Source organism: Chlorocebus sabaeus, chromosome 14 (assembly GCF_047675955.1).
Source record: "Chlorocebus sabaeus isolate Y175 chromosome 14, mChlSab1.0.hap1, whole genome shotgun sequence".
NCBI classification, from domain to species: Eukaryota; Metazoa; Chordata; class Mammalia; order Primates; family Cercopithecidae; genus Chlorocebus; species Chlorocebus sabaeus.
In genome coordinates, this window is record NC_132917.1 from 92449118 (window position 1) to 92475576 (window position 26459).

The 26459-nt window shown below is 40.0% G+C and overlaps 1 protein-coding gene across 1 annotated transcript; it reads left to right on the forward strand.

The window, feature by feature from the left end:
- Positions 1 to 26459, forward strand: CKAP2L (cytoskeleton associated protein 2 like). Its single transcript, XM_008008412.3, has 9 exons — positions 1 to 124; positions 2125 to 2191; positions 3946 to 3997; positions 7328 to 8553; positions 12103 to 12310; positions 17922 to 18077; positions 21634 to 21697; positions 23380 to 23569; positions 25282 to 26459. Exons 1-9 carry the CDS (start codon positions 88 to 90, stop codon positions 25505 to 25507), a joined length of 2226 nt encoding a protein of 741 aa, XP_008006603.3. The 5' UTR covers positions 1 to 87; the 3' UTR covers positions 25508 to 26459.

Consider the following 26459-nt stretch of genomic DNA (forward strand, 5'->3'; position numbering starts at 1 on the left):
CAGGAGCCAATGAGGACGCGCGGAGGCGCGGCACGCCGGTCTTGGCTACGGGCGCGGCGTTTGAAGAAAAACTGTCACTGAAGAGTCATGGTGGGGCCCGGGCCTACCGCCGCTGCAGCTGTAGGTGAGTATGACCGCGAATGAGTTCCCGTTATTCTCGGGCGTTGCAACATGGCCGGGGTAGTAGGAGGCCACCGAGTAAGTTCTTCCCGCGGAAGGTGCCCGTCCGCTCGCCTGCCTAAGTTTCCCCCGGGCGTTTTCCATCCCGGAAGCGCATACGCGACCCCGGCCACGGCCACCAGGTAGACGTCTGGGCCCGGGGCGGCGGAGGCTGTGCGCAGGCCCAGATACCTCACGGGCACCTTTCTAGAAAGCCCTGCAGCAGCCTTGCAAAGACATGTCATTGTCGCAACGTTCTGGATAAAGAAACAGGCCCCTTGGTCGGGCCTTCACCAGCAGCGGGAAGCAGCGCGCTGTTTTGATCCACATTTGGCTCCAGGAAGAGTCGGGCATGGTCCTCTGTGCCAGGAGGCGGGGTCTGGCTTGAGCCCGGGTCTCCTGCCTTGGGTGGAGCTCTCACTCCACACACCTCAGCCTGCCGTGGCTAGAAGTTGATTGGTTAAATCTGCACCCAGGGCTAAGGCTTCTGTGTTCCCTAATCTCTTAGATGTGCTTGGAGCCCTTTCCTACCTTTCAAAATACTCCTGCACATATGCCACGTTCTCCAAGATACGCACCGTTGTTTTGTTTCTTCCATTATTTCTGTTGATGCCTACGAGGTCCTAGGCACTTTACATAACAAGCTTTAAAGATGGGCATTTCTGTCTGCCTTATAGGCCCAGCAGCAGCAAAGTTTGCTAATTTGCTAGAAGTCACGGAGGTGGGACTCCCAACCCCCTATGTCAGCCCCTACGCTCTACATTGCCTGGCAAGCTGTCTCTAAGGATACAGTGAACATCAGCAAAACAGGGCAACTCCGTTGAGATGAGGTTAAGAGTCGTTTGGCACCCCTGTCGTCTTTTTTTCTTCCATCACGTCATTGTCTAATTTTAACCTTTTCCAACCACCTACTCCCCTCATTTATGCCCCACCTCTGAACTCGCATACTTCTTTTCCTCTCTTATGGCCCTTAGATTTTATCTTATACTGTAATTATTGCTGGGCTTATTTTATCTCCACTGCTAGTTTGAAAGTTGTTGAAGGCAGAAATCATTGACTTGTCATCCCCTCACAAATGGCTTGTGTAGAAACTCACCATAGTATGGATGTCTGCCATGAGCAGACCTGGCATATTTTATCCTTAATACCAACAAAGGAAGCCATATAAGGGTTTGTGGGTAAAAATCATCATCCCTGTTAAAAGACATCAGACCAGGCCTGGCTCACCAGCTCAGGTGGGCCAGTAACAGAAGTTCTTCAAAACATAGACTGTTACAGCTGTGAACAGTGGCTGTGAGCTCCAGGGTTAGATAAGCCTGTTTTCAAGTCCTGGAATTGCCACATATTAGCTGGGTAACTTTGGGCGTGACATTTACCCTCTCTGGATTTCAGATTGCAAAAACTCATTGGATTGTTTTGTGGATTGAAAGAAATAATGTAAATTTAGGCCGAGTGCTTTGACTCACGCCTGTAATCCTAGCACTTTGGGAGGCCACAGCAGGAGGATCACTTGAGCTCAGGAATTTGATGCCACCCCTGGCAATATAGTGAGATCCTGTCTCTACAAAGAAATATTTTTTAAATTACCCAGCGTGGTGGTACACACCTGTATTCCCAGCTACTCAGAAAACTGAGGTGGGAGGATTGCTAGAACCTGGGAGATCAAGGCAACAGTGACCCGTGGTTGTGCCACTGCACTCCAGCCTCAGTGATAGAGGAGGACCCTGTCTCAAAAAAAAAAAAAAAAAAGTAGTAAGTTTAAAGAGCTTAGTGTAGGCCTGGCATATAAATGATATTGTTGATGTTGATATTAACTTGAAGGCAAATTTATAGGACTAGGGATTTTATAACATTTTGTCACAAAGCCAAAATCACTAGAGAAAAGTGTCATCTTTTAGAATATTAATGAACTGGTTAAAATCTTGAACTAAAGTTATGTCGTTTGTTTGCTTGCCTGTGTTGCAGAAGAGCGACAGAGAAAACTTCAGGAGTACCTTGCAGCCAAGGGAAAACTGAAGAGCCAAAACACCAAGTGAGTTTATCTGTCCACAGTTACGCAAGTTTTGTTGCCTTCTTTGTACTAGCAATTTAAAGCCTTTTTGAAACATGTCCCTTTTGCTTAGAGGCTACTCAGACTGCATTGGGATTCTATGATAACGCAAAAAGAGCATTTCAGTCCAGGCATGACCAAACCCCCTGGGCAGTGCTTAGTCCATTGGCAAAGCTTTATGCATTGTTACTGTGCGAATCTCCAAAGGAAGGAGGGAAAGGTCAGTATTACCTACCATGCTGGAAGCTTTGCCTGTTTCTGCATTTTTTTTCTTGGGGAAGTTGATTCTCATGAAGGCAGTTTTTGGTCAAGAACTTGAATGAAAAAAAAAAAAAAAAGAACTTGAATGACCATGGTTCTGGCATTTCTTGCTAAGGCAGGAGAGCCAGTTACAATCAATCCTCCATAGCAGAGTGATATCCTCCAGCCTAGTGGTGCTCTCGGGTCATTCTCTTAGCACTTACTGTTGAGGTAGACAGAACATAACCACTTCATTTTTATCCTATTCTTACCACCTTTGTGGTGTTATATGTCCTTCTTTCTTAGCACTAATTAATTTTTTCCCCATTTGAGTTGCTAAATATTTATTTGAAAATTAATTTTTACAAAGTTAGCTTTCACCCTTTATTTTATCTTGGGTGTTTACTCACCTCTATTTCCTTGATTAAATGAACCTAATTCGTTTATTCAACAAATATTTATTTAGTACCTATAATGTCTCAGTCACTTCTGATGCTAGAGATATAGTGCTTAACAAGACAGACATTCCTGCCCTCCCAGGGCTTATGTTCTAGATGGGAGAGGCAAACATCAAACAAGTCATAATCAAAGTCCTTGTTAGTCTAACAGCTGTTTTTGGTCCATGCAGATTGATTCCTTCTAAATTCTCTGTTTTCCTGTCCTTTTTCTGCATTTCCTATCTCACTAGCTAGATTTCATGTGTGTCTTGCTTTTTTTTTTTCTTTTTGGTATCACTTTTCCCCTTGAAAATTAGAAAAGATAGTATTTGAAGATACTTAAGGAAATTTTTTTTTTTTTTTTTGAGATGGAGTCTCGCTCTGTCGCCCAGGCTGGAGTATAGTGGCGCAGCCTCTGCTCACTGCAAGCTCCGCCTCCCGGGTTCATGCCATTCTCCTGCCTCAGCCTCCTGAGTAGCTGGGGACTGCAGGTGTGCACCACCATGCCCAGCTAATTTTTTTTGTATTTTTAGTAGAGATGGGGTTTCACTGTGTTAGCCAGGATGGTCTCTATCTCCTGATCTCGTGATCCGCCTACCTTGGTCTCTCAAAGTGCTGGGATTACAGGCGTGAGCCACCATGCCCAGCTGGAAATTTTTTAAAGAAGCAGTTAATGGTTTCATTTGGCATTGTATCTTCAGTGTCTGGCACATTGCAGTGCTCCAGGAATGATGTTTGAATGAGTAAGACTATACAAATATGAAGGAAACACATATATCTCATTAATATTGTGAGAACGCTAGATTTGTGCATAAACAGTCTCTGTAAGGATCACAAGGCAAAAAAAAAGTAGGAGTAGTTGGTGATCTCCAAGGGGGAGGATACAGAACTAAAGAAATGATGATAAGGAGACTTTATTGAATATAATTTTGAATTATTTTGCCATTACAGGAATTCTAATTATTTAAAATTCTAATCATAATTTTTAATCACTGTACTTCCCAAGCTTAGCTTGGCATCCTTCTGTGCTGAGGATTAATTTTAATTTGTCTTTTATAGGCCTTATCTGAAATCCAAGAATAATTGCCTGAATCCACCACCTTCTAAATCTGTAAGTAGAAATTAGTCTCTTTAAAAATATGCATTCATAGGCATGATTAGTAATAAAAATAATAAAGATGTTAGCAACCTAAAGAACATGTATTTCAAAGATATTTCTTTTAGATATAAAAACAGTTTGGTTTAATAAGAGACAATCATTTTTTGAAAAGTATGACATACTACAGTTTAGTTTTATTAACCAAAAAAAGTCTCAAGTGAACTTTAGTCCTCTTGATAGCTAACATTTATTGAATACTTACTGTGTGCCTGATACTTTTCTGACTTGCGTTACCTCACTGAGTCCTCACAATCTTATGAGGCTACTATTAGTAGCCCCACTTTACAGATGAGCAAACTAAGTTACAGAAAGGTTAAATAGGTCGCATAGCTATTAAGTGACAAAGCTGAGAGCCTGTGATCTTAACCACTTTGGTATGCTGCCATGAAGTTAAATAGCTCAGTAGTCATTAAAAGAACATTTGCATTGAACCTTCCGAGCCACTTAAGTATATGCTTCCTAATCAATTTAATTTAGCTACATTAGATAGAATGGTAAAGGATCCTTAACTTAAAGTTTAAATGGAAGAAATCAGCCCTCTGAAAGAGACACAAATTCTTCATCTGCAATAAAAATCTCACCTTTAGTTTTTAAAAACATAGTTTTTATCTGTGTTCTGAAATGTAACTCAAATAGTGCTTCCTGAAGTGAAACATTCTCATTGGTGAGAATTTTAATAGGTTTTAATGATTCATTCACCAAATGACCTCAGTCCTATTTGTCATATGCATATGCATATATAGACATATATATGTTGTGTATATACATGACATCATTAGACACTGTGAAGGATAGCAAAATGTATATAAGGCAAAATTTATGCACAATGATTTAACGTTTGGGAAGCGCTGGGTTACACTTTTACTTTATGTAGCTTGAACCAGTGTAGCATGCAAGTCTTAAAGAAAAATCTACTGGAAAGGGCCCTCAGTCAGAGTTCCCTGAGGCATCTCTGGAAGTTGAAAGTACTGATTTCAGTACATCAACTCTTAAATGAAGATGATATCTACCTTATCTGCTTTACACAGTTGTAAAAGTAAAAAATGAACTCAGGAAGGGAATTAAAGAATTTAGGGGAAACTAAAAGCACGATGTAAATAATAGTCATCATTGCAGTTATATAATGCTTGACAATTTATATAACACTTTCAATATATGACAGCAACTAACACCCAGACACTTTGTATACATTACCTCACTCAGAACAACCCTGTAAGGAAGTAGACCATATGCTTTAATGTCCAAACCAGGACACTTTTGAGAGTAAAAAGCAGTACTCTTTGACCAACAGGCATAAATCAAAACCATCTTGTGAAAATCAGGATATATGGCATCCTTTCTAGATAATAGATACTATTATTATTATCAGTTTTATTGTGAATCTAAACCTGCTCTAAAGTTAATTTTAAAAAGTAATGAAGTACTGATACATACTACAACATGGGTAAATCTTGAAAACATGCTAAGTGAAAGAAGCCAGACAGAAAAGCCCACATATTACATGATTCCATTTATATGACACATCTAAAATAGGCAAATCTGTAGACATACAGAGACAGAAAGTAGACTAGCAGTTGCCAAGGACTGCAGGAAGCAGAAAATGGGGAGTGACCGCCAACAAGTAAACCAAGTTTCTTTCTAGGGTGATGAATATGTTCTGGAATTAGACAGTGGTGATTGCTGTATAATAGTGTGACTGTACTAAAATCCACAGAATTGTGCACTTATTAAAATGGTGAATGTTATGGTTTGTGGATTATATCAATTTGTTTTTAATATAAAAGAAAGAGCAACTAAAATTAACACACATTTGGAAGCTTTCATGCCAGCATCCCTCCACCTCTTCAGTAAGCAATGATGGAGGGATCCAAGGTGTATATAAATGTTGGTGCTCAAAGATTAATCCAGATATAGCCATTGTGGGTATACCATCCATCTCTCTGCCTTCCACTCACAACTCTCCCCCGTTTCACCCCTAACAACAACACACACACCACTGTCATCCGGAGTAGACATCTCTTTGCCCTTAATGCCACATGGTTGTGGTTAGATATCCTTTACATACTCACCAGGTTTATATAGTGATTCTTCACAATATTTGTCAAATCAAAAATAGAACAGTAACTCTAGCATTCCCATATCTTACCCTGGAAACATATTCCGTAAATCTCTGTGAAATTCTCCTTTCTGAGTAATTGCTTTCATGATAGATGCTCAGGAATTCATAGTGGCTTGCCCAGTTACTTACCATATGAATTCTAAACTCCCCTAGTTTTCAGAGTTCTCTGTAATCTAGCCCTACCTTCTCATCCAGAAATAAATCACATGACTAAACATTTGTTTATTATTAACATAGACTCTAACCTTAAAACCCTGTCCTGGCTGATTTTACACATGTGACTACTAAGATGTTACATGTTTATTGAGAGCTGTGGCAGCGTATCTCAGCCTTCACATCATCTGCCACCTATCTCCTTGTCACCAGTCTCCAGGGATGAGACAGAGATTCTTGAGTGATACTTTGATGTTTACAAAGGCAGTAGTTTAAAAAACATATAGTGTGACTATGCAAAGTACTAGGAGAGATTATGGGAGGTACCCTGACATAAGTTCATTATGTATATATTTTTTCAGGGTCCTTTGGAGGGCACTTAGGATATAATAGGCATTCAACAACTACTGTTTGAGGCAGATTCATTTTTGAAAGAGCAAGTTTTTTATATTCACTACATCTCTGCTTAATTCTGTCAAACTAAAAGATTCTAATATATTTCTGATAGGAACTCAAGTTATAAAAACTACCTATTAGGACAAGTACGGTGGCTCATGTCTGTTATCCCAGCACTCTGGGAGGCCAAGGCGGGTGGATTACTTGAGTTCAAGATTTCACGACCAACCTGGCCAACGTGGTGAAACCCCATCTTTACTAAAAATACAAAAAAGTAGCCGGGTGTAATGACAGCGCCTGTAGTCCAGCCACTTGCGAGGCTGAGGTGGGAGAATTGCTTCAACACAGGAGGCAGAGGTAGCAGTGAGCCAAGATTGCGTCACTGCACACCAGCCTGGATGACAGAGCAAGACCCTGTCTCAAAAAAAAAAAAAAAAAAAACACAAAAACTGTCTGTTAGTCATTCTTTACTTTCTGAGAATTCAGCTTTCTTAGGTGAAAATCTAAAAATGATTAATTTTTTTTAGCATGTGTTAAACAGTTATTTTTATTATTTTAAAAACAGTAGGATATTGTTAGGAATTTTTTAATATATACTTTCTTTGTTTTTTCAGACTATTAAACCCAAAAATGATGTTACCAACCATGTTGTTTTGCCTGTCAAACCTAAAAGATCCACCAGCATTAAACTCCAACCCAGACCACCTAATACTACAGGGTCCCAGAAGCCGAGGTTGGAGCCACCAAAACTTCTGGGCAAAAGGCTGACTTCAGAATATGCTTCTTCTAATCCATACTCTAAGCCTTCTAGCAAGAGTTTTCAACAGCGTGAAGCTGGATCATCCACAACAGGAGAACTGTCAAGAAAACCCGTGGGGTCACTTAGTATAGAGCAATTGAAAACTACAAAGCAGCAGTTAACAAATCAAGGAAATGCTAAATGTACAGACTCTGTGAATAATACCCATGTTGAAAACGAATCTTTGGATAATTTTCTAAAAGAAACAAACAAAGAGAACTTGCCCCATATCTTAACAGAACCTGAGAGGAAGCCAGATCCTAATTTATGTACCACAAGTAAGCCAAAGACGAACTCTTCTAATCAAACCAAGAACAGTTTGGTTCCTAAACAAGCCTTGGGCAAAAGTTCAGTTAATAGTGCTGTTCTGAAAGATAGAGTTAATAAACAATTTGTTGGAGAAACACAAAGCAGGACTTTCCCAGTAAAATCACAGCAACTCTCTAGAGGAGCAGATCTTGCAAGACCAGGAGTAAAACCCTCAAGAACGGTTCCCTCTCACTTTATTCAGACCCTTAGTAAAGTTCAGTCATCAAAGAAACTAGTGGTCAAGAACATCAAAGATGTAAAGGTTAATAGGGGTAAATATGAAAGACCAAATGAAACTAAGTTACAGTCATACCCTGTTACTGAACAGAGAATGAAACATACCAAACCCAGAACATACCCCAGTTTACTTCAGGGTGAATATAACAACAGACATCCAGACATCAAGCAAGATCGGAAGTCCACCCAACCTTGTTGTATACCTCAGACATCATGCGTACTGCAAAAACCGAAAGCCATAAGCCAGAGGCCTAATCTGACAGTTGGCAGATTTGATTCAGCCATTCCAAGCACCCCTAGTATAAGACCAAATGGAACCAGTTGTAATAAACGTAACAATAATGACTTTGAACAAAAAGCACGGACTCTGAAAAAGGCTGTTCCCCAGAACCATTTTCTGAACAAGACCGCTCCCAAAAAAGCTGATGTCACAACCGTAAATGAGACCCGAACAAACCCAAATATTAAAAAGAAGGCAACAGCAGAGGATCGAAGGTACTTTGCTTTAATTCTAAACTTTTGCAACTTAAGATAATTAGGAAAATTGACCATCAAGAAGACTTGGTCAGGAAATAGGCCATAAATAATGGCTCCTAAGTAATTTTTAACTACAGTCTGAAAAAAGATTTGAAGCAAATATATTAAGACTTGACAGGGCTAGGTGGTACATATGTTATAAATCATTTTCTGTAATTGTATGCTTAAAATAGTTTTTTTTTTTAAGAAATTGAAACACGGATGAGTAAGAAGTAGGGGGTGCAGATGTAGACACGTTCAAGAAGTGCTCTGCTAGGCTGAACAGCAATAGAACAGATAAGAGTTCACATAGCTAGGAAGTGAGAAGATGGTAGTCTCTTGTCAAGCAAACCAATGGTTAAGTTCAGAAAAGTTATCAGGGAAGAACCAGAAACTTCCATGAGTCTGAGTGGGCCAAGTTACGGCAAGTAAGCTCAGAGAGGAGCAGTCAGTTCAAATACAGGGTTCAGATGGTAGAAGTCAAATCTTGGGCCGGGCACGCTGGCTCACGCCTATAGTCCCAGCACTTTGGGAGGCCGAGGCGAGTGGATCACCTGAGGTCGAGAGTTCGAGACCAGCCTAACCAACATGGAGAACCCCTGTTTTTACTAAAAATACAGAATTAGCTGGGCGTGGTGGCACATGCCTGTAATCCCAGTTAGGAGGCTGAGGCAGGAGAATTGCTTGAACCCGGGGGGCGGAGGTTGCGGTGAGCCGAGATCACGCCATTGCACTCCAGCCTGGGCAACAAGAGCAAAACTCCGTCTCAGAAAAAAAGAAAAAATCAAGATTTCAGGTTGGTTAATATTAAAATATACACTGATTGAAACTGAGCCAGTGGATTTTTCATACTTTCTACCCAGGAGAAGCATATACGTATACCTGCTTGTCAGAAATGTCCTTATTTTGTACTTCAAGCAGGTATGCATATATACTTCGTACAGCTCTAAACACCACCACCAAGCCCCTTGCCCTCCTGAAGAGACAGTAAGTAAACTACTTAATTCAGGGTGATGTGATCAAGAGAGTAGAGCTGGAATGGCTGCTTTAGATAGAAGGATCAGTAGAGGTACTTTCAACGGCAACGTCTGAGCTGAGACCTAACTCTGAGGAGAGGCTGGTGACAAGAAGAAGGACAATCCTGAGCAGAAAGAGAAGTGAGTGCAGAGACGAGGTGGTGAACAAGGAAATCAGGGTCCCAGCCCTGGAGCTCACAGTCTACGTCAGACAACAGGGGATTGGTCATAAGACTGTGTTGCATGTTGAACATGTTTGATTACAAAAGAGAAGGAGTCTGGAAAGGGAGAGATTCATTCACTCATTCTGCAGGTGTTTCTTCAGCACCTGCAATGTGCCAGGCGCTAGGAGACACAGTGATGAGCTCACAGTCAGTCTTTACCCTTCTGGAGCTAATTGATATATATAGAAAGTACTAGAGAAACAAAACTGTGGTATTGAGGTCCTAGGAGTAAGTTGCCTTTAGAAAGGGAAAGTTCCCTCTTCATTTATGATTACAAGGAAGGCTAAGGAGATAGGAAAAATGCTAGGAACATGGAGGAAGCACATGCCAGATGTCTCAACTTCTATAATCATGTAGGTGGTTGGAGTGAAGGCGAGGGGCAGTATTTGGAGCTGAAATAATAAACATTGCATGGATTTTGCTCTGGAGTCAGAAATGAGAGTTAGTAGCATTCATTCATTCAAAAATTAGTTACTGGCATTCTGGAAAAAACAAAACTATAAAGACAAAAAATAGATCAGTGATATTCAGGAGCTGAGGATTAGGGGTGAGACTGACTACCAAGGAGCATAAGGGAATTATTCACGGAGTTACAGCTCTCTTAGAGCTTGATAATAGACTTACCTGACTTCAGGCATTTGTCAAAACTCAGAATTGCACACTGAAAGGTGAATTTTACTGTGTGTTATTAAATGGCTATGTGTGCTAGGCACTGTGCTAGGAACTGGACTGCCAAAGTTTCTGCCTTCATAGAGCTCACACTCCAGTGGAGGAGACAGAAAACCAACACATTGACTAAATAAGACACGGTAATTACAGGTAATTGCCTCTCCATGGAGGTGTCATTTGAGTGGAGGACTGAAGATGCAAGACCTTAAGGCAGGAATAAGTCTGGATCAAGAAACTTCAAGGAGGCAGGGTGCAGTGGCTCATGTCTATAATCCCAGCACTTTGGAAAGCCGAGGTGGTCGGATCACTTGAGGTCAGGAGTTCGAGACCAGCCTAGCCAACATTGTGAAACCCCATCTCTACTAAAAATACAAAAATTAGCCAGGTGTGGTGGCACGCACCTGTCGTTGCAGCTACTCAGGAGGCTGAGGCACAAGAATCACTTGAACCCAGGAGGTGGAGGTAGCAGTGACGGGAGAGCGTGCCACTTCACTCTAGCCTGGGCAACAGAGCAAAACTGTGTCTCAAAAACAAAAAAAGAAACTGCAAGGATACCTGAGCTCCTAGAGGGGGTGAGTGACAGGGAGACTGGTGTGGAGAGGTAGGCGGGAGCCAGATTACACTGTGCCTTTCAGCCATGGAAAATATGTTGAATTTTATTCCAAGAGCCGTGGAAAGTCCTTGGCAGTGACACAGCCTGGGGTGCTGTTTACCAAAGTAAGAAAAATTTGGAACAGATGCAGAGATGAAAATCAAGAACTTTGTTTAGGGCAGTATTAGATTTGAAATGCCTGTCAGACATCAAAAGATATCAACTAGGCAGTGGGTTTTACAAAGTTTGGGGATCCAGGGAGAGATCTGGGCTGAAATGTACACTTGAAAGTCATTATTAATATGTAGTTTTAATTTAAAGAAACTGGAGTGCCTACATCCAAACATGAGGTCTACATGTCTTGGTGCCCCTACCCCCAAAAAGCAGTCTGTCACCTGCTTAGCAGCTGGAGTGGAAAATGTGAACAGTGGGGGACAGCAAGATTGAGGACTTGGCACTATCAGAGCCAGCTACTTAAGAGCCCTGAAATTACAGGTCTAGCTTATGAAGGAGTCATGTCTGATCAAGAGAGGGCTAAGGAACCAGGTTAAGTGGGTCACTTCCCACACCAAGACCTTACTGAGGGTAGAATGCAGGCTTGTTAGGTTTGGGTTGAGTGACAGTTTATGGTGAGAGAAATGAAGTGCTGAGTTAGTCATCTCAAAAGTAGAGGGATGTCTTAGGAAAGCAAGTGTCAAGTAGCACATAGTGAAGTGAAAACTTTCAAAGAATAATAATAATCACAAATTCTATTTGAAGTCTGAAGTGCTGGCCACGTGTGATCTAGGAATCTTGGTGTCTGCCTTCTCATGGGTGGGCGCAACCCAGTGCTGCCATTACCCATTACTTTTTTCTCTTGCATCAATGTCTGCATCTATTTTTATTAATTGTTTTTTAATTCCATTCTCCTGATTTTGTCTGTAGTTGAAAGTAATTATACTCTATCTATACGTATCATATACTTTAGCAGCTTGACTGTGTTTAAAAATAAATAAATAAAACCACTCTCCCTTTAATTGAATTTCAGGAAACAACTAGAAGAATGGCAGAAATCTAAGGGAAAAATCTATAAACGGCCCCCTATGGAAATTAAAACAAAAAGAAAAGTAATAAAGGAAATGAATATTTCATTCTGGAAGAGCATTGAAAAAGAAGAGGAGGAAAAGAAAGCACAACTCGAACTGTCCAGTAAAATTAACAGCACTCTGACAGAATGTCTGAACCTCATCGAAGGGGTGAGTGAAGAAGATAAGTTCCTCCAGCTTTGGCCCAAACTCTTAGAATTTTTGAACATTTTTCTTAAATATAGTATAGGAGAGATAGCCTTCATCTAAGCAGAAACTTAGCTACTCTTTTAAATATGGAGTAATAATAATAGCAATAATAATAATGACATGCCCATAAACGGTGGCTTTTGTATGTCTGCGCTTTTATAAACACTTAGCTAAGATTATCTCACATAATTATAACCACTGTTACTATGATCACTTTACAAACGAAACTAAGGCACAAAGAAGTTGGAAAACTAATCCAAATAAACTGGCTCCAAAAGGAACTTTGCTTCTTTGGGTATCAGGTTCTGAATAGTACACATTTAACATTGAAACTGAAGTCAGAAGGCAAGTTTATATGTAAAGTTGGAGTATTCTAAATACTGTGGGTAGCTATAAGTAGTATTTAAACTTTATCGTGGATTCTGCAGATAAGGATAAAATAGATGGTAGGCAAAGAGTATGATGGTAGGCAAAGGAAAAATATATTATTAAAAAATGATGGAATAAACTTCCATACTAAGATCCTTGCCTAAAGCAAAACTCATTCGGTTCTTTGGCTGGTAATGTTGAACATCAGCCAAAAAAAGGAAAAGTTCAGTTTAAATCTACTCCAGGCAACATGTTAATATTTAACAGCCAGTTAAATATTAACTATTTCTCCTTGTGGAGTTAAACATGAGTTCTTTTTCTTTTCCTCTTTTGTTTTTGTTTTATTATTTAAAAACATGAGTACCTTTTTATTATTAAAATCATTTCAAACAATACAGATAAATGATCAGCCCTCTCCCTCTATAACATACATATTTAGGCATCCCAGACTTCTCTCTGGAGGTGACCACCATTGCCAGTCATTCTTTCTGTTTTCATGCATGTCCATACAGTATAGGTGTGGAGAGACAGGAAGTATTATGTTTTTGCGAGTTGGAATTCTTTTATTCACTTTTTTATGTACTTTGGTTGTCTTTTCTTGTGTTTTCCTAGTACCAATGTTATGCTGACTTAGGCAGATGAGTTGAGTGTTTTCCTTTTTGTCCTGTACACTGAAAATAGTTTGTATGACACGAGAATCACTTTTATTTTTTGAAGGTTTGATAAAAACTTGCCCATAAAAATCATCTGGACCGGGTTTCTTTGGAGGATAATTTTGTATATATCCTCTCAATTTATTATGGGGTCATTGCTCTATTTAGGGTTCATATATCTTGAGTCAACTTGAGTAATGTTGTGACTTTTTAAAAATTAGACTTGCCAAAGACTTTTTCTCATTAATCTTTTTAAAAGACCTCAGGTTTTATTGATTATTTTTTCTCTTGCATCAATGTCTGCATCTATTTTTATATTTATTGCTCTTTTCCTAGCTTTTTAATTGAAACCTTAGATCATTTAAAAGTGAGAATTTCTTTTTTTATATAAATATGTTCAGTGCTATAGCAGATTTGCCTCTGAATTTTACTTTGGTCATATTATGTGTCAGGGTGAAGTCTGAAAAACAAACCACAGAAGTAATGTAATTGGTTACACAGTATCTTATGTGGGTTCTCTAGAGGTGAACCCTAAGAGGAGAAACTGTGTGAAAGTAGTTTATTCGGAAGACACTCCAGGGAAAACTGGGAGGGGAGTGAAGTTGGAGGATCAGAAAAGCGAGTCCATGGAGGGTGACTGGCACAGCCCCACAGGGATGCTCTGGAGACAGTGTCACTCACATCTCTCCGAGTCATCCTGATCAGAGGCAGGGGAGCTCCAATGTTAAAGCTTCCATTGTCATTTATTCATGGCTGCCTCAGGCGGACAATAATTCTCAAGGCACTTCCCATTCTCTGGTCTCATACAAGGGAGCACAGATGCTGTCTGTGGAAGCACACAGTGAGTGCTCAAAATGCTGAAGGGATCAGAAGGGTTGCAGGTGCGACACACAGGTCTGACAGCACAAAGGAACCTGAGGTAACAGTGGTGATAACTGCAGGAAGCAGCAAGTACCCACTGGGTCTAGGGGAACAAAGAGAGGTTAGGGTATCAAAACCAAGAAGCAGGAGAGACAAACCCCGGTAGAAATGGGACTCCCAACTGTAAGGAAGGCATACTACCCAGCAGATGCTGGAGGAGAGGCCCTGCAAGGCTGGGGCTCAGATTTTGAGGAAAAGATGCTCTCCATTTGGTGCTCCTGCCTCTGAAGCTGCACAGGGAGGTGGACTCTGAGTGGGGAATGGGAGAAAAAAAGACGGAGGCTAGGACCAACTGTTGCTGCCAGGGCGAGGGACCATTGCTGGGGTAAGGAAAGCAAATAGGACGAAGCAAGTGTCTTCCTTCTCCATCCCTGCAGCCTCCCTCTCGTGCCCCCTGGTGGCAGAGCTGAGCAGGGAGCTGGTGTCCAGCAGAAAGTGGTTTACAAGAGTTTCAACCCCAGCATCACAACGCAGAGGGTGGGGTTTGGGGCTGACACACAGAAGCTTCCTAACTGACATATCTTCTCATTGTTCATTTCTAAATAGCTTGAGATTCCCATTTTGAGTTCTTTAACCCAAAAAATATCTTAGAAGAATATCTTTTAATTTCCAGATTTGTAGATTTTTTTTCTGGTGTTAATATCTAATTATATTGCATTGTAGTTGGTGAATGTGGCCTATGTGTACTCTACTTGATGGATTTTGTTGAAATTTTCTTTGTGGTCTTAATATCTGATCATTCTTGGTAAATATTCCAAAAGTGTTTGAAAAGAATGTATATCCTATTTTGTTTATTTGATCCATTGCTTTCTGAAAGAAATAGGCGAAAGTCTCTCCCTGGCACTGTGATTAGTCATTGGCAATTTCTCTTCATATGTCTGTCAATTTTTACTTTCTGTTTTTCAGTTATGTTGTTAGGTATAGAAAGATTCATGATTTGCTGTGATTTCTTTTGTCTGATTAATTTTGCCACACCTGCTTTTTGTTGTTAGAATATGTCTGGTAGTTCTTTTTCCATCCCTTTCCTTTAAACCTTCATGCGTTGACTTATTTTAGGTATGTCTCATATAAATGCACGCAGTTACATTTTTTAAACAAATCTGAAACTCTCTGCTTTTAAAAAGCAAATTTAGTTCATATGCATTTATTATGATGACTTGTATGTTTAAACTTATGCCTGCCATTTTGTTTTGTAATTCAGCTTACATGAATTCTTTTTTTCTTCATTTCTGTGTTAGATCTAGTTTTATTTCATAAGGAAAATAATACACTGAAATGAAAATAAAGTGGTAGATGTAAGCTCAAACATGATTTGCAGAATATATATCATATTCTTCTTGCAGTTCCTTTCTTGGTTTGTGTTTTTTAAGAGACAGAGTTTCACTCTGTTGCCTAGATTGGAGTGCAGTGATGCCATCATAGCTCACTGCAACTTTGAACTCCTGGGTGGACCCAAGCGATCCTCCACCTCAGGCTCCTGAGCAACTAGGACTACAGGTACACACCACTACACCCATTATTGTTTACATTTTTTTGTAGACACAGGGTCTCACTGTGTTGCCCAGGCTGATCTCAAACTCCTAGCTTCAAGCAGTCCTCTGCCTCAGCCTCCCAAAGTGCTGGGATTACAGGTGTGAACCACCCACTGCGCCTGGCCTGCAATTACTTTTGTTTCTAGTCTTTCATGTGAGTTCTAAAGTTTACTCACTAGTAAATTTATGATTTTTGAATGGCAAACCTTTTGAGTCTGTATTCTCGTGAAACTGTTATTTTGCCTTCATGCTGGAATCATAGTTTGGCTGGGGAAATTTCTTAATTTCAGCTTGTTTTCCCTGGAAAAATTTAAGTGACTGCTTCATTTTCTTTCTTGCATCTGGAGTTGTTGATTTGTTAATGTCTCACTTCAGTCTGATTCTCATTCCTTTATAGATAATCCTTTTCTTCCCCCTCTCTGGAAGCTTTTAAGATTTTCTTTTTATCTTTGGTTTTCTAAGTTTTTATATTTTTTTCTCCCATTCATCCTGCTTAGCTCTCTGAGAGCCTTTCAATCTGAACAACTGTTTCTTTGTTCATTTCTTGAAGGTTTTGTCCTACAACCACTTTGTGTGTTTACCTTTGTTCCTTCTAGAAACTCTCTTAGATGGATATTAGAATTATTGCGTAATAGATATATCCTTCAGAATTCTAAATTTTGTTTTCATTCTGTTCATTGTTCTGTTGCACTGGTTTCTAGGAGGATTTCACAGCTGAATTTTCAGCTTACAGATGTATTCTTCAGCGGCACCCATGCAATTGTTCTGCCCTTCTATTGGTTATTTTTCCTAACAGCCCATTCTAGTTTCAGGATAGCAATACAGTCTCATCACTGTGAAGATATTGACTGTGATACTCTTAAAAGTATTCCTCTTTGCTCCAGTGTTCATTCTTGTTTGTTGAGTTTTATGCTTCTTTCACGTAGTGTTGGTTTTCTCAAATGTTAGTGATTCTCAGTTGTGAACTTACCTTTGCGTCTCCCCCATTTCAATAGCAGTAGATGGTGCTGCTTGGCTGAGTGTGCCAGTACCTGGATTTCTGGGCATGGTAGTGCTCCACATTCCTCTGGGTCCGTATCACTGTCCTGCTTGCAGCACGAGCCAGAAGGGAACCAAACCAGTGAATCCGTTTCAAAGTTTCTTTTTGTGGGTTTTAGCCCTGTTTCATAAACACCTGCATAAATCCCCGACACAGACACATATATACCCCTATGACCTTTGCATGCCTGTGTCATTCTTTACATTGCTATTAGTCCTGCGGAAATTCTGATCACTACTCAGTGTTCTCATTATTATAAATATGGAATATTATGAATATGTAAGAAATGTTTATGATTTGTTTTGTTTTTGTACCATGTAAAAATGAACATATTTCTTACCTTCAACTATGATAAACATTTTCTACTTGGTCTTATATAACTCTTAAAATTTAACGATGAGGAAGCCAGGCACAGTGGCTCATGCCTGTGGTCTCAGCTACTTGAGAGGCTAAGGTGGGAGGATTGCTTGATCCCAGGAGGTAGAGGTTGCGGCGCATTGTGATCGTATCACTGCACTCCAGCCTGGGCAGCAGAGTGAGACCTTGTCTCAAAAAAAAAAAAAAAAAAATTAGGCCAGGTGTGGTGGCTTATGCCTGTAATCCCAGAATTTTGAGAGGCAGATCACAAGGTCAGGAGATCGAGACCATCCTGGCTAACACAGTGAAACCCTGTTTCTACTAAAAGTACAAACAATTAGCCAAGCATGTGGTGGCATGTGCCTGTAATCTTAGCTACTCGGGAGGCTGAGGCCGGAGACTTGCTTGAACCCGGGAGGTGGAGATTGCAGTGAGCTAAGATCATGCCACTGCACTCCAGCCTGGCGACAGAGCGAGACTCCGTCTCAAAAAAAAAAGTCTGAAATCATTAAAATGGATAATTAAAACAGGTGCATTTTATTACATGTACATTGTACCTCAGTAAAATTGACATTTTTTTATAGTTCAAAAATATTAGTGATCAAACCAATTTCTGCATACCTGCTGTAATAAATATTAGGAGATGTGAGACTAACAGTGAAATGGTAATAATGACCTCTGGATATTTTGGTTTTTTTCAGGGTGTACCTTCTAATGAAATACTTAACATATTGTCCAGCATTCCTGAAGCTGAAAAATTCGCTAAATTCTGGATCTGCAAAGCGAAGTTGTTGGCAAGTAAAGGCACCTTTGATGTTATCGGGCTATATGAAGAGGCCATTAAAAATGGGGCAACAGTGAGTATCTGTCTTGGGTGGGTAACTTCTTAAAATTCTCTTTCATGTGAGTTCTCTGTTGTTGTTTATGATATGGTGGTTAGAAGGTTGCAACATCAGTATCCAAAACTTATAAAGTAATACCTTACCATAAAGAACCTAAAAATATACTAAACCCAATACATCAACATCCTTAAATCAGTAATTCAGAGCCATTGCATAAATAACTTTTAATTCGAAAATTTAGAAAAAAAACACTATGTAATTATTATTTATAAAAACCACATCAAATAGCTTTATAATGCTTTTCATTAAAATGTCATTTTCCATGTCATATTCCGTATTCTGTGGTACCTTTTTCCATAATGGTTCAAAATCAGAATTGTACATGCACATAGTTTAAGCAGTCAAGTAGTTTGATAAGTTTCGTTCAATAAGGCCTCTGTCTTCCTTCCCTGCCATTTCCCCCTTCCCAGAGCAAACTGATTATTTTTATATTAACCTCTATAGTTTCAGAAAACATGTTTCTGTTTCTTGATTTTTCAGTTTTAGGTATGATTTATGGAATTCCAGCTATGCAGAATGAAGATTTATCCCTCTTTCACACATACATACACAGATCCCCAGCACGCACAAATACACACCCCTATTTGCTATCCTTACAGACCTTTGCCATTCCTCATACTTTCATTAGAGTCATGGAAATTCTGGTCACTATTTAGCATTCACATTGTTAATGAATATATAAGAAATCTATGAGTATGTTGAGCCATGTAGTATATACTATGATTACTTTGCCTTTCAAGCAGAACTTTCTACTCTTCCTGGAGTTATTGTCTTGTTTTGCCTTTGCTTAGTTTTCTGAGTATTTATATATAATTAAGTCACAAACTCTCTCTAATTGTCTAAGTTCCTCAATACTTTGAAAACATCAGATATTCGACTGATTTCTTTTTCTTAGAGACCTTTCTCCTAGACCCTTCTGGCTTATTCCAGTCTGAACAAGTTGTACTTTACTGCCATCTTCACCAGCTGTCTTTCTGGGATCTCTTTACTATCACCTTTAGATTCCCTTTACATCCTTCTTAAGTTGGGTGGATCCCTTGTTTTTTAGAACCCGTATCAGTTTTCTTCTTTCTACGTTGTCTGTTTCTTCTCCAATGTTTTTCATTTCTTTCTCTCTTGTTGTTATTGTTTTTTCTGTTTTGTTTTGTTCTCTATTCGTTAAACGCTTTACACAGATGCTGGTGAAACTGGGCTCTTTGCATATATATAAGGTGGGTCTGAAAAAGCTTATTTAAAGCTCTAGACACGTGGATGGGGCTTCACCACAGGGTGATCTGGCTGAGTTGCTTAGTTAGAAAACCCTCAATATCAGTATCTTTAGGTCTTTACTCTTAAGCTGGGCAAGTTCTCTGGAGAAGTATGTTCCAGTCTCCTTCCTGGGAGCTAGAAACCAGACTGCCAGTGCTGTGGGAGAGAAGAGAGCAGGGAGTCTCAACCCTCAACATGGAAACTTCCGCTTATCTCCTTTTCTGAGAAAGCACCCTATCCCAATCTTGCATGATATCCCTCAGAGACTTGGAGAATACATCCCCAGTTTTCTGTTAGGATGAAGGGAGTCAGACACAGTTACCAGGCTGCATAGAGTTTAGGGGTGCATGGTGGATTTGGAGGTCTGACTGCTTTTTGAACAGATGTTAAAGAGTCCTCCTAATTTGGGCCCTACCACACATTCCTGAGCCGTTCTGCCAGCTCAGGAATGTTTCTCAGCCACACTGCCAGCTTGGGATTTGGCTCTCTCAAGTCGATCAAATTGTTTACCTCTCTTCTGCATTGAAGCTTCCAAAACCTTATCGCCATTTATTCTTTCCTATGTTTTGTGGTTATTGCCTCTTTTTAATCCCTTTATTATCCTTTCAGTCGCTTTTCAAGAGAAATTAAAAATAAAGGTATATTTAATCCACTATCTTTAAACAGGAGGCTATACAAATGTAAAATACACTTGATGAATGTTTTATGGAATTCACTCTTTGCAATATATTCTATGCGTTTATTCCCATTCATTTAGCTAAAATCATAATTATGTTTTGGATTTTGAAAAAAATCTATGGAAAGCTTTCCTTTTATGCTTTATTGTCAGTTTATATCTATTTGATACAGAGTCCCAGGTAAGAAAGACAAACCTCCAACTATAATGTTCTTGTGGGAAAGTACAACTTCTGCTTCATGGCATAGTTTACATACTTGAAAAATGAAGCCTATCTCAGAAAATTTTATCAGAAAATTACTTTTCCATAAAAGTTTTTTATTTTTTTTCAAGTATGTTAACAAATAAAAGAAGAAAGAAAGGAAAAGCTGGAGAAAATTACCTAAAATGCCTACAAAGATTGTATCTTGGCCGGGCACAGTGACTCATCCCTGTAATCTCAGCACTTTGGGAGGCCGAGGCAGGTGGATCACCTGAGGTCAGGAGTTCGAGACCAGCCTGGGCAACATGGCGAAACCCCATCTCTACTAAAAATAGAAAAATTAGCCAGATGGTGTGGTGCATGCCTGTAATTCCCGGCTATTCGGGAGACTGAGGCAGGAGAATCACTTGAACCCTGGAAGTAGAGTTTGTGGTGAGCTGATACCACACCACTGCCCTCCAGCTTGGGTGACAGAGACTCCCTCTCATAAAAAATTGTATTTGGGGCTGGGTACAGTGGCTCACGCCTATAAGTAATCCCAGCACTTTGGGAGGCCAAGGCAGGCGGATCACAAGGTCAGGAGATCAAGACCATCCTGGCTAACATGGTAAAACCCCGTTTCTACTAAAAATACAAAAAATTAGCTGGGTGTGGTGGTGGACACCTGTAGTCCCAGCTACTCAGGAGACTGAAGCAGGAGAATGGCGCCCAGGAGGCGGAGCTTGCAGTGAACCAAGATCGCGCCACTGCACTCCAGCCTGGGTGACAGAGCAAGACTCCGTCTCAAAAAAAAAAATTGTTTTTGGTCAATGGAATTATAGGTGATTTCATTTGTTAAGCTTAACCTATTGTTCAATTTTTCTATAATATATATATATGACTTTTATGATAAAGGGAGAATCGCTTGAACCTGGGAGGTGGAGGTTGCAGTGAGCTGAGATCACACCACTGTACTGCAGCCTGGGACACAGCGAGACTTGTCTCAAGAAAATAAATAAATATATATATAATGCATTTTCTGTATGGCTAGCTTTACATCATTGGGCGAGAATCTTTATGTGGGAATACATATTACATATTTGATGTGTTATACAAATCAATAGGAAAATAGAATTCGATGTAGACAAATTACATTATGGACAACTTTAAATACATCTGTTGATTAAGTCAAGTGTGCCAATACTTAGTCAAAATTTTCTGTGTTCCTTTATTTTTCTCATGAAGCTATAAAACTGTCAAGCTAGACAAAAGACTTATAGTTAGACAAGACTTTAAAAGGAAACATTTTTATTATAAAACATTTATTTGATGTTAAAATTCCTAAGCAAATTTCTTCCATGAATATTTTTAAGATTTTGTATGTTTTCTTTCTTCCTTCCTTCCAGCCAATACAAGAGTTGCGGGAAGTTGTTCTTAATATTTTGCAAGACTCAAACAGAACCACAGAAGGTACTATTATTTTTGTATTTAAATTCATCTTCTCTAGCTGTACCAGTAAAAGTCATCCAGGACATACAGGAAAAAGAAGAAAAGAATTATCCCCTGAAATGCTTCTCACTTCTTGGTTTCCATGACCTGGCCCTTTCAGCCATTGTCATCAGCTGATTTATTTGTGTGATTACAAGTAAATACACTGCTCAACACTGAACAAAGGTGGTTTCCACCAGAACAGCCTAGACTGGAGTGTCCTACTTCCCTGGAATCCTAGATGGGAGAAGACAAACAGCTCTTTACTGGAAGAGACTGAGGCACAAAGGAGAAATACCTTAAGTTACATGTTTAATCATAATAAACCTACCAACATACTCATCTAAATTTGTGTTATCCCTTTAAAAGTAGCTATCTCAGGAATCTTGTCAGTTGGTTGACCATTACTGTCAGTGGTTATAACCTTTAGAAGACTTCTATGAGAAATATATTGTGCCAAACACAAGTGACATTATAATTACTTATGATATTTGTTGTATGAATGGAAAGAAAAAACAAGCTATCCTTAGAAAATAAATTAGATTCTTGTTATCTTAGAAGGTGACAAATCTTTGTCCTTTAATAGTAGATTTTGCCTGCATACAGTAGCTCACGCCTGTAATCCTAGCACTTTGGGAGACCAAGGCGGGTGGATCACCTAGGTCTGGAGTTCAAGACCAGCCTGACCAACATGGTGAAACCTTGTCTTTACTTAAAAAAAAAATACATATATATGAAAATTAGCCGGTTGTGGTGGTGCGTGCCTGTAATCCCAGCTACTCAGGAGGCTGAGGCAGGAGAATCGCTTGAACCCAGGAAGTAAGAGTTTGGAGTGAGCCAAGATCACACCACTATACTACAGCCGGGGCCACAAGAGCAAAACTCCATCTCAAAAAAACAAGAGTAGATTTAACTGGGGAACAATCCAGTCGTGTAGCTAAGTAACCCACTACATGTGGGAAGAAGGACATAAAATAGATATACTTAATAGTAGATTCTTTGGGAATGAGACTACAATTCAGATATTTGGTTAAAACATGACTGTTCTTAAAAGGAATAAAAAGAGAAGACAGGAATCCATGCCTTTGTTGCACCCTCTTGACCTCACTTAGGGTGTCAGCCTGTAGCCACGGTGTGCCTGGCACAATCTGATTTCCTTCCTTTCATTTTCGTGATTGTGTTTGGGCTACCATGAAAACTTAATGCAAGACAGTTTTTACCCACTGTCCAGGCAGTAACCATGTGGTCATCCTGGGTAGGAATGGGATTGGGAGATTGTGTGAATTAACCTTAATAAGTCAAGAAAATTGATCCAAGTTGTGGTGTAAGGGTAGAAGGCCAGTGATTAGTCCCTAAGAGAGTTCTCTTGAGAGTGAATAGGAGACTGGGGATGTGTTCAGAGTCTTGAAAGGGTGTCAAGAATCTACCTACAGCTGTCTGCGGGGCTGGCTAGGAGGGTAGCCTGATGTAGCAGGACATTGCTACAGGGCTTAACATGAAAAAACAAGTGATAAGTCACACTTCAAATCAATCACTATTCAGTATGTGGAGCCTATGAAGTTCACTGGGAAATCATTGTATGTGTGTATTTTTCATGTTACTGATTTTTAGCTGAAGTATTAAGTTGCTAAATCTTAACTTCCTTCATGATCTTACATACACAGGAATTACTTCTGATTCTTTAGTTACTGAAACTAATATAACATCAGTGGAAGAGCTGGCCAAGAAGATGGAATCTGTGAAGTCTTGTCTTTCTCCAAAAGAGAGGGAACAAGTCACGGCGACACCCCAAATAGCCAAGGCAGAACAGCATAATTATCCTGGTATCAAATTACAGATTGGTCCAATCCCTAGGTAAGCAGACTCTACAGCAGGCTTTGTGTTCACAGACTTAATTCTAGTCTAAGTCTCAGTTTTTCCTTCATAGATCTAGAGTAACAGCAGCTTATAGATACTTCTGCTTCATAGGAGGTTCAAATGGCTTAATCCATCTTTGGCATTCAGGAAAGAACTGAGAATGAGGGGAGGTTGGAACCATTGACAGGAAGGTCTGTGTCTTGTCTTTGCACACACCATCCCCCTTTCACCACCCTAATGAGACCTGACCTGCAGTGAGGAAGGTGCTGCCAGAGTCAGGAGGGGTATTAGAATGCATTCACCCCTGCCCTCCTAAGGTCTCTCCTACCTTTTCACTCTCATTTGTCCTGCACTTGCAGATCCTATCTGCCTTTCTTGCAAGCCCTGACACAGTTGGGTAGGGTTGGGGCGATAAGATGGGGCACAAAGTCCCAAGCAGGAGCAAACTCTGTAGCTGTGGGAGGAAAGGGACAGTGAATACCCCTTTAAGAACAGGGAGAGCAGTGGAGTATGTACTAGTCAGAGACTGCTCATAAAGTCAGAAGCGTTTTATTTTGTAACAAGTATAAATTTAAGGCAGAATTCATAGTAATTTAAGGAGTCATGTCAGGGCGTCAGTGTCATTTTCTAAACTGTGAGTGTAGCACTACTCTTCTCTGATCATGATCTGGAAAGAATTCCAAACAAGGGCATCAAAACAACCGTTCTGTGTTTTAGTTCCCTGGAAAGCACAGCTGAGCCTCTTCCAATCCTAAACTCTCTGAGACATACCATTTTCCCACTACAGGAAAAAGAGCTGGGCATGGTGGCTCACACCTGTAATCCTGTCACTTTGGTAGGCCAAGGCAGGAGGATTGCTTGAGCCTAGGAGTTCAAGACTGCCCTGGGCAGCACAGGGAGACCCCAACTCTTTGAAAAATAAAAATTAGCCAGGCATGGTGGCACGTGTCTGTGCTCCCACTTGCTTGAAAGGCTGAGGTGGGCAGACCCCTTGATCCTAGGAGGTTGAGGCTGCAATGAGCTGTGATTGCACCACTGGATTCTAGCCTGGGCAACAGAGTGACCCTGTCTTTAAAAAAAAAAAAAGAAAAAGCTAGAAAGAATCTTGGAATTCATTAATTCAACCAAATTTGATATTAGGCCCCATTTCCTTAAAACCTGTCACCTGTTTTGAGAACTTATAGAATAAACACCAACTGCCAAATATTTGCAAAATATTTTATTATTCAAATAAAAGCCACACTTCATACTTAATAAATCCTTATGCTTACACCATCCAAGAACAGATGGACACCACCCAATACATTCTGGAAATCAGGGAAAAGCCTTTTTTTTGAGACTGGGGTCTTGCCATGTTGCCCAGACTGAAATACAATGGTGTGATCATAGCTCACTGCAGCCTTGACTTTCTGGGCTCAAGCAATCCTCCCACTTCACCCTCCTGAGTAGCTGGGATTACAGGCATGTGCCACCATGCCCAGCTAACTTTTATATTTTTTGGTAGGGATGGTGTCTTACTAGGTTGCCCAGGCTGGTCTTGAACTCCTGGAAAAAGCCATCTTCAGATGAAAGCTGCTCTAGACATATCTCTTGCATCACCCTGTGTTAAAATGTCTTCCCTGTTTTTATTATGGAATAAGAAACAAAAAATAATAAAGAGACTTGTTTTAAATGATAAGGTTTTTAATGCATCTCTTGCTATCTCTCAGAATAAACGGGATGCCGGAAGTGCAAGACATGAAACTTATCACTCCTGTACGGCGTTCGTCGAGGATTGAGCGAGCAGTGTCCCGCTACCCGGAAATGCTGCAGGAACACGATTTAGTAGTGGCTTCTCTTGATGAACTGTTAGAAATGGAAGAAACAAAATGTTTTATATTCCGTAGAAATGAGGCTTTGCCTGTAACGTTGGGGTTTCAAACCCCTGAATCATAATTTCTTGATGCTTTTTTTAAAAAGGTGTTTCAGAACCTCCATAAGACAAGAAGTATTCTTGTCCAAGTGACCTGGAAAAAAGTGTGTAATAGAGAGGCATTGTGGATGCAGATTATGGACTCTCAGGACTTAAGTAATTCACTGGGCTTACTCAAATTTTATCTCCCCATGGGAAAATCTTTGCTTTATGTGTTTAAGACTGTAGTTTGCCAGTGTTACAGTATACATAAATTTCAAACTTTTGAATACCCTACAACTATGATAAAAATTTATACTTTATTGATCTACTTTAATCCCAACATAGTTTTTTATATCAGAAGGTTGGTCCCACAATATAATGGGACTTTTCTTTCTGCATCCACCTTAGCAGAGGGCAAGTCCTTTCATCGTGGAAGATCTGAACTTTGACGCTAGCTTGACAGGCTGAATGGACCTTGACAGATGGCCAAGTCAAAACCCCTCATTTTACAGATGAGCTTATGCTAGCTGTGCCTTTGCTCAGAGATCATAAATTTATGTGTGATCTTTGACTTCCATCACAGTATCCTTGTAAATGAGAGATAATTCTTGTTTTTCCTGTGCCAGGTCTCAGATGAAACACAATCCTGAATGGGCGTGGTCATCTAGCTTTTATATCCAAATCTAGTTTTGCATTTGTTACTCAAACACTTCAAGTAACAAAAGGGGGGCAGGGGAGAGGGGTGGGGAGTGGACGCTTACTTCTTCAGTTCTTTGCTCAGCTAGGGGATAGCTGACCTGGGAAGGCAGTGCAAGCCCCAGAGACTGTTGTAGGTTGCTTTTTCTTCCTCCTGGGCACCTATTTGTGGAAAGGTTTTACCTTAGTCATTATGTAAATATAATGTGTAGAAAAACCTAGTCAACACATTTTGTATTTTAGCTTTCTTAATATTTAAGTATTATCTTAAAACAACATTAAATTTCTATTAGTTCC

Coding starts and splice junctions, on each gene's coding strand:
- CKAP2L (XM_008008412.3), top strand. CDS start 88: ATGGTGGGGCCCGGGCCTACCGCCGCTGCAGCTGTAG. Junction 125..2,124: donor TACCGCCGCTGCAGCTGTAG/GTGAGTATGACC, acceptor CCTGTGTTGCAG/AAGAGCGACAGAGAAAACTT. Junction 8,554..12,102: donor GCAACAGCAGAGGATCGAAG/GTACTTTGCTTT, acceptor ATTGAATTTCAG/GAAACAACTAGAAGAATGGC.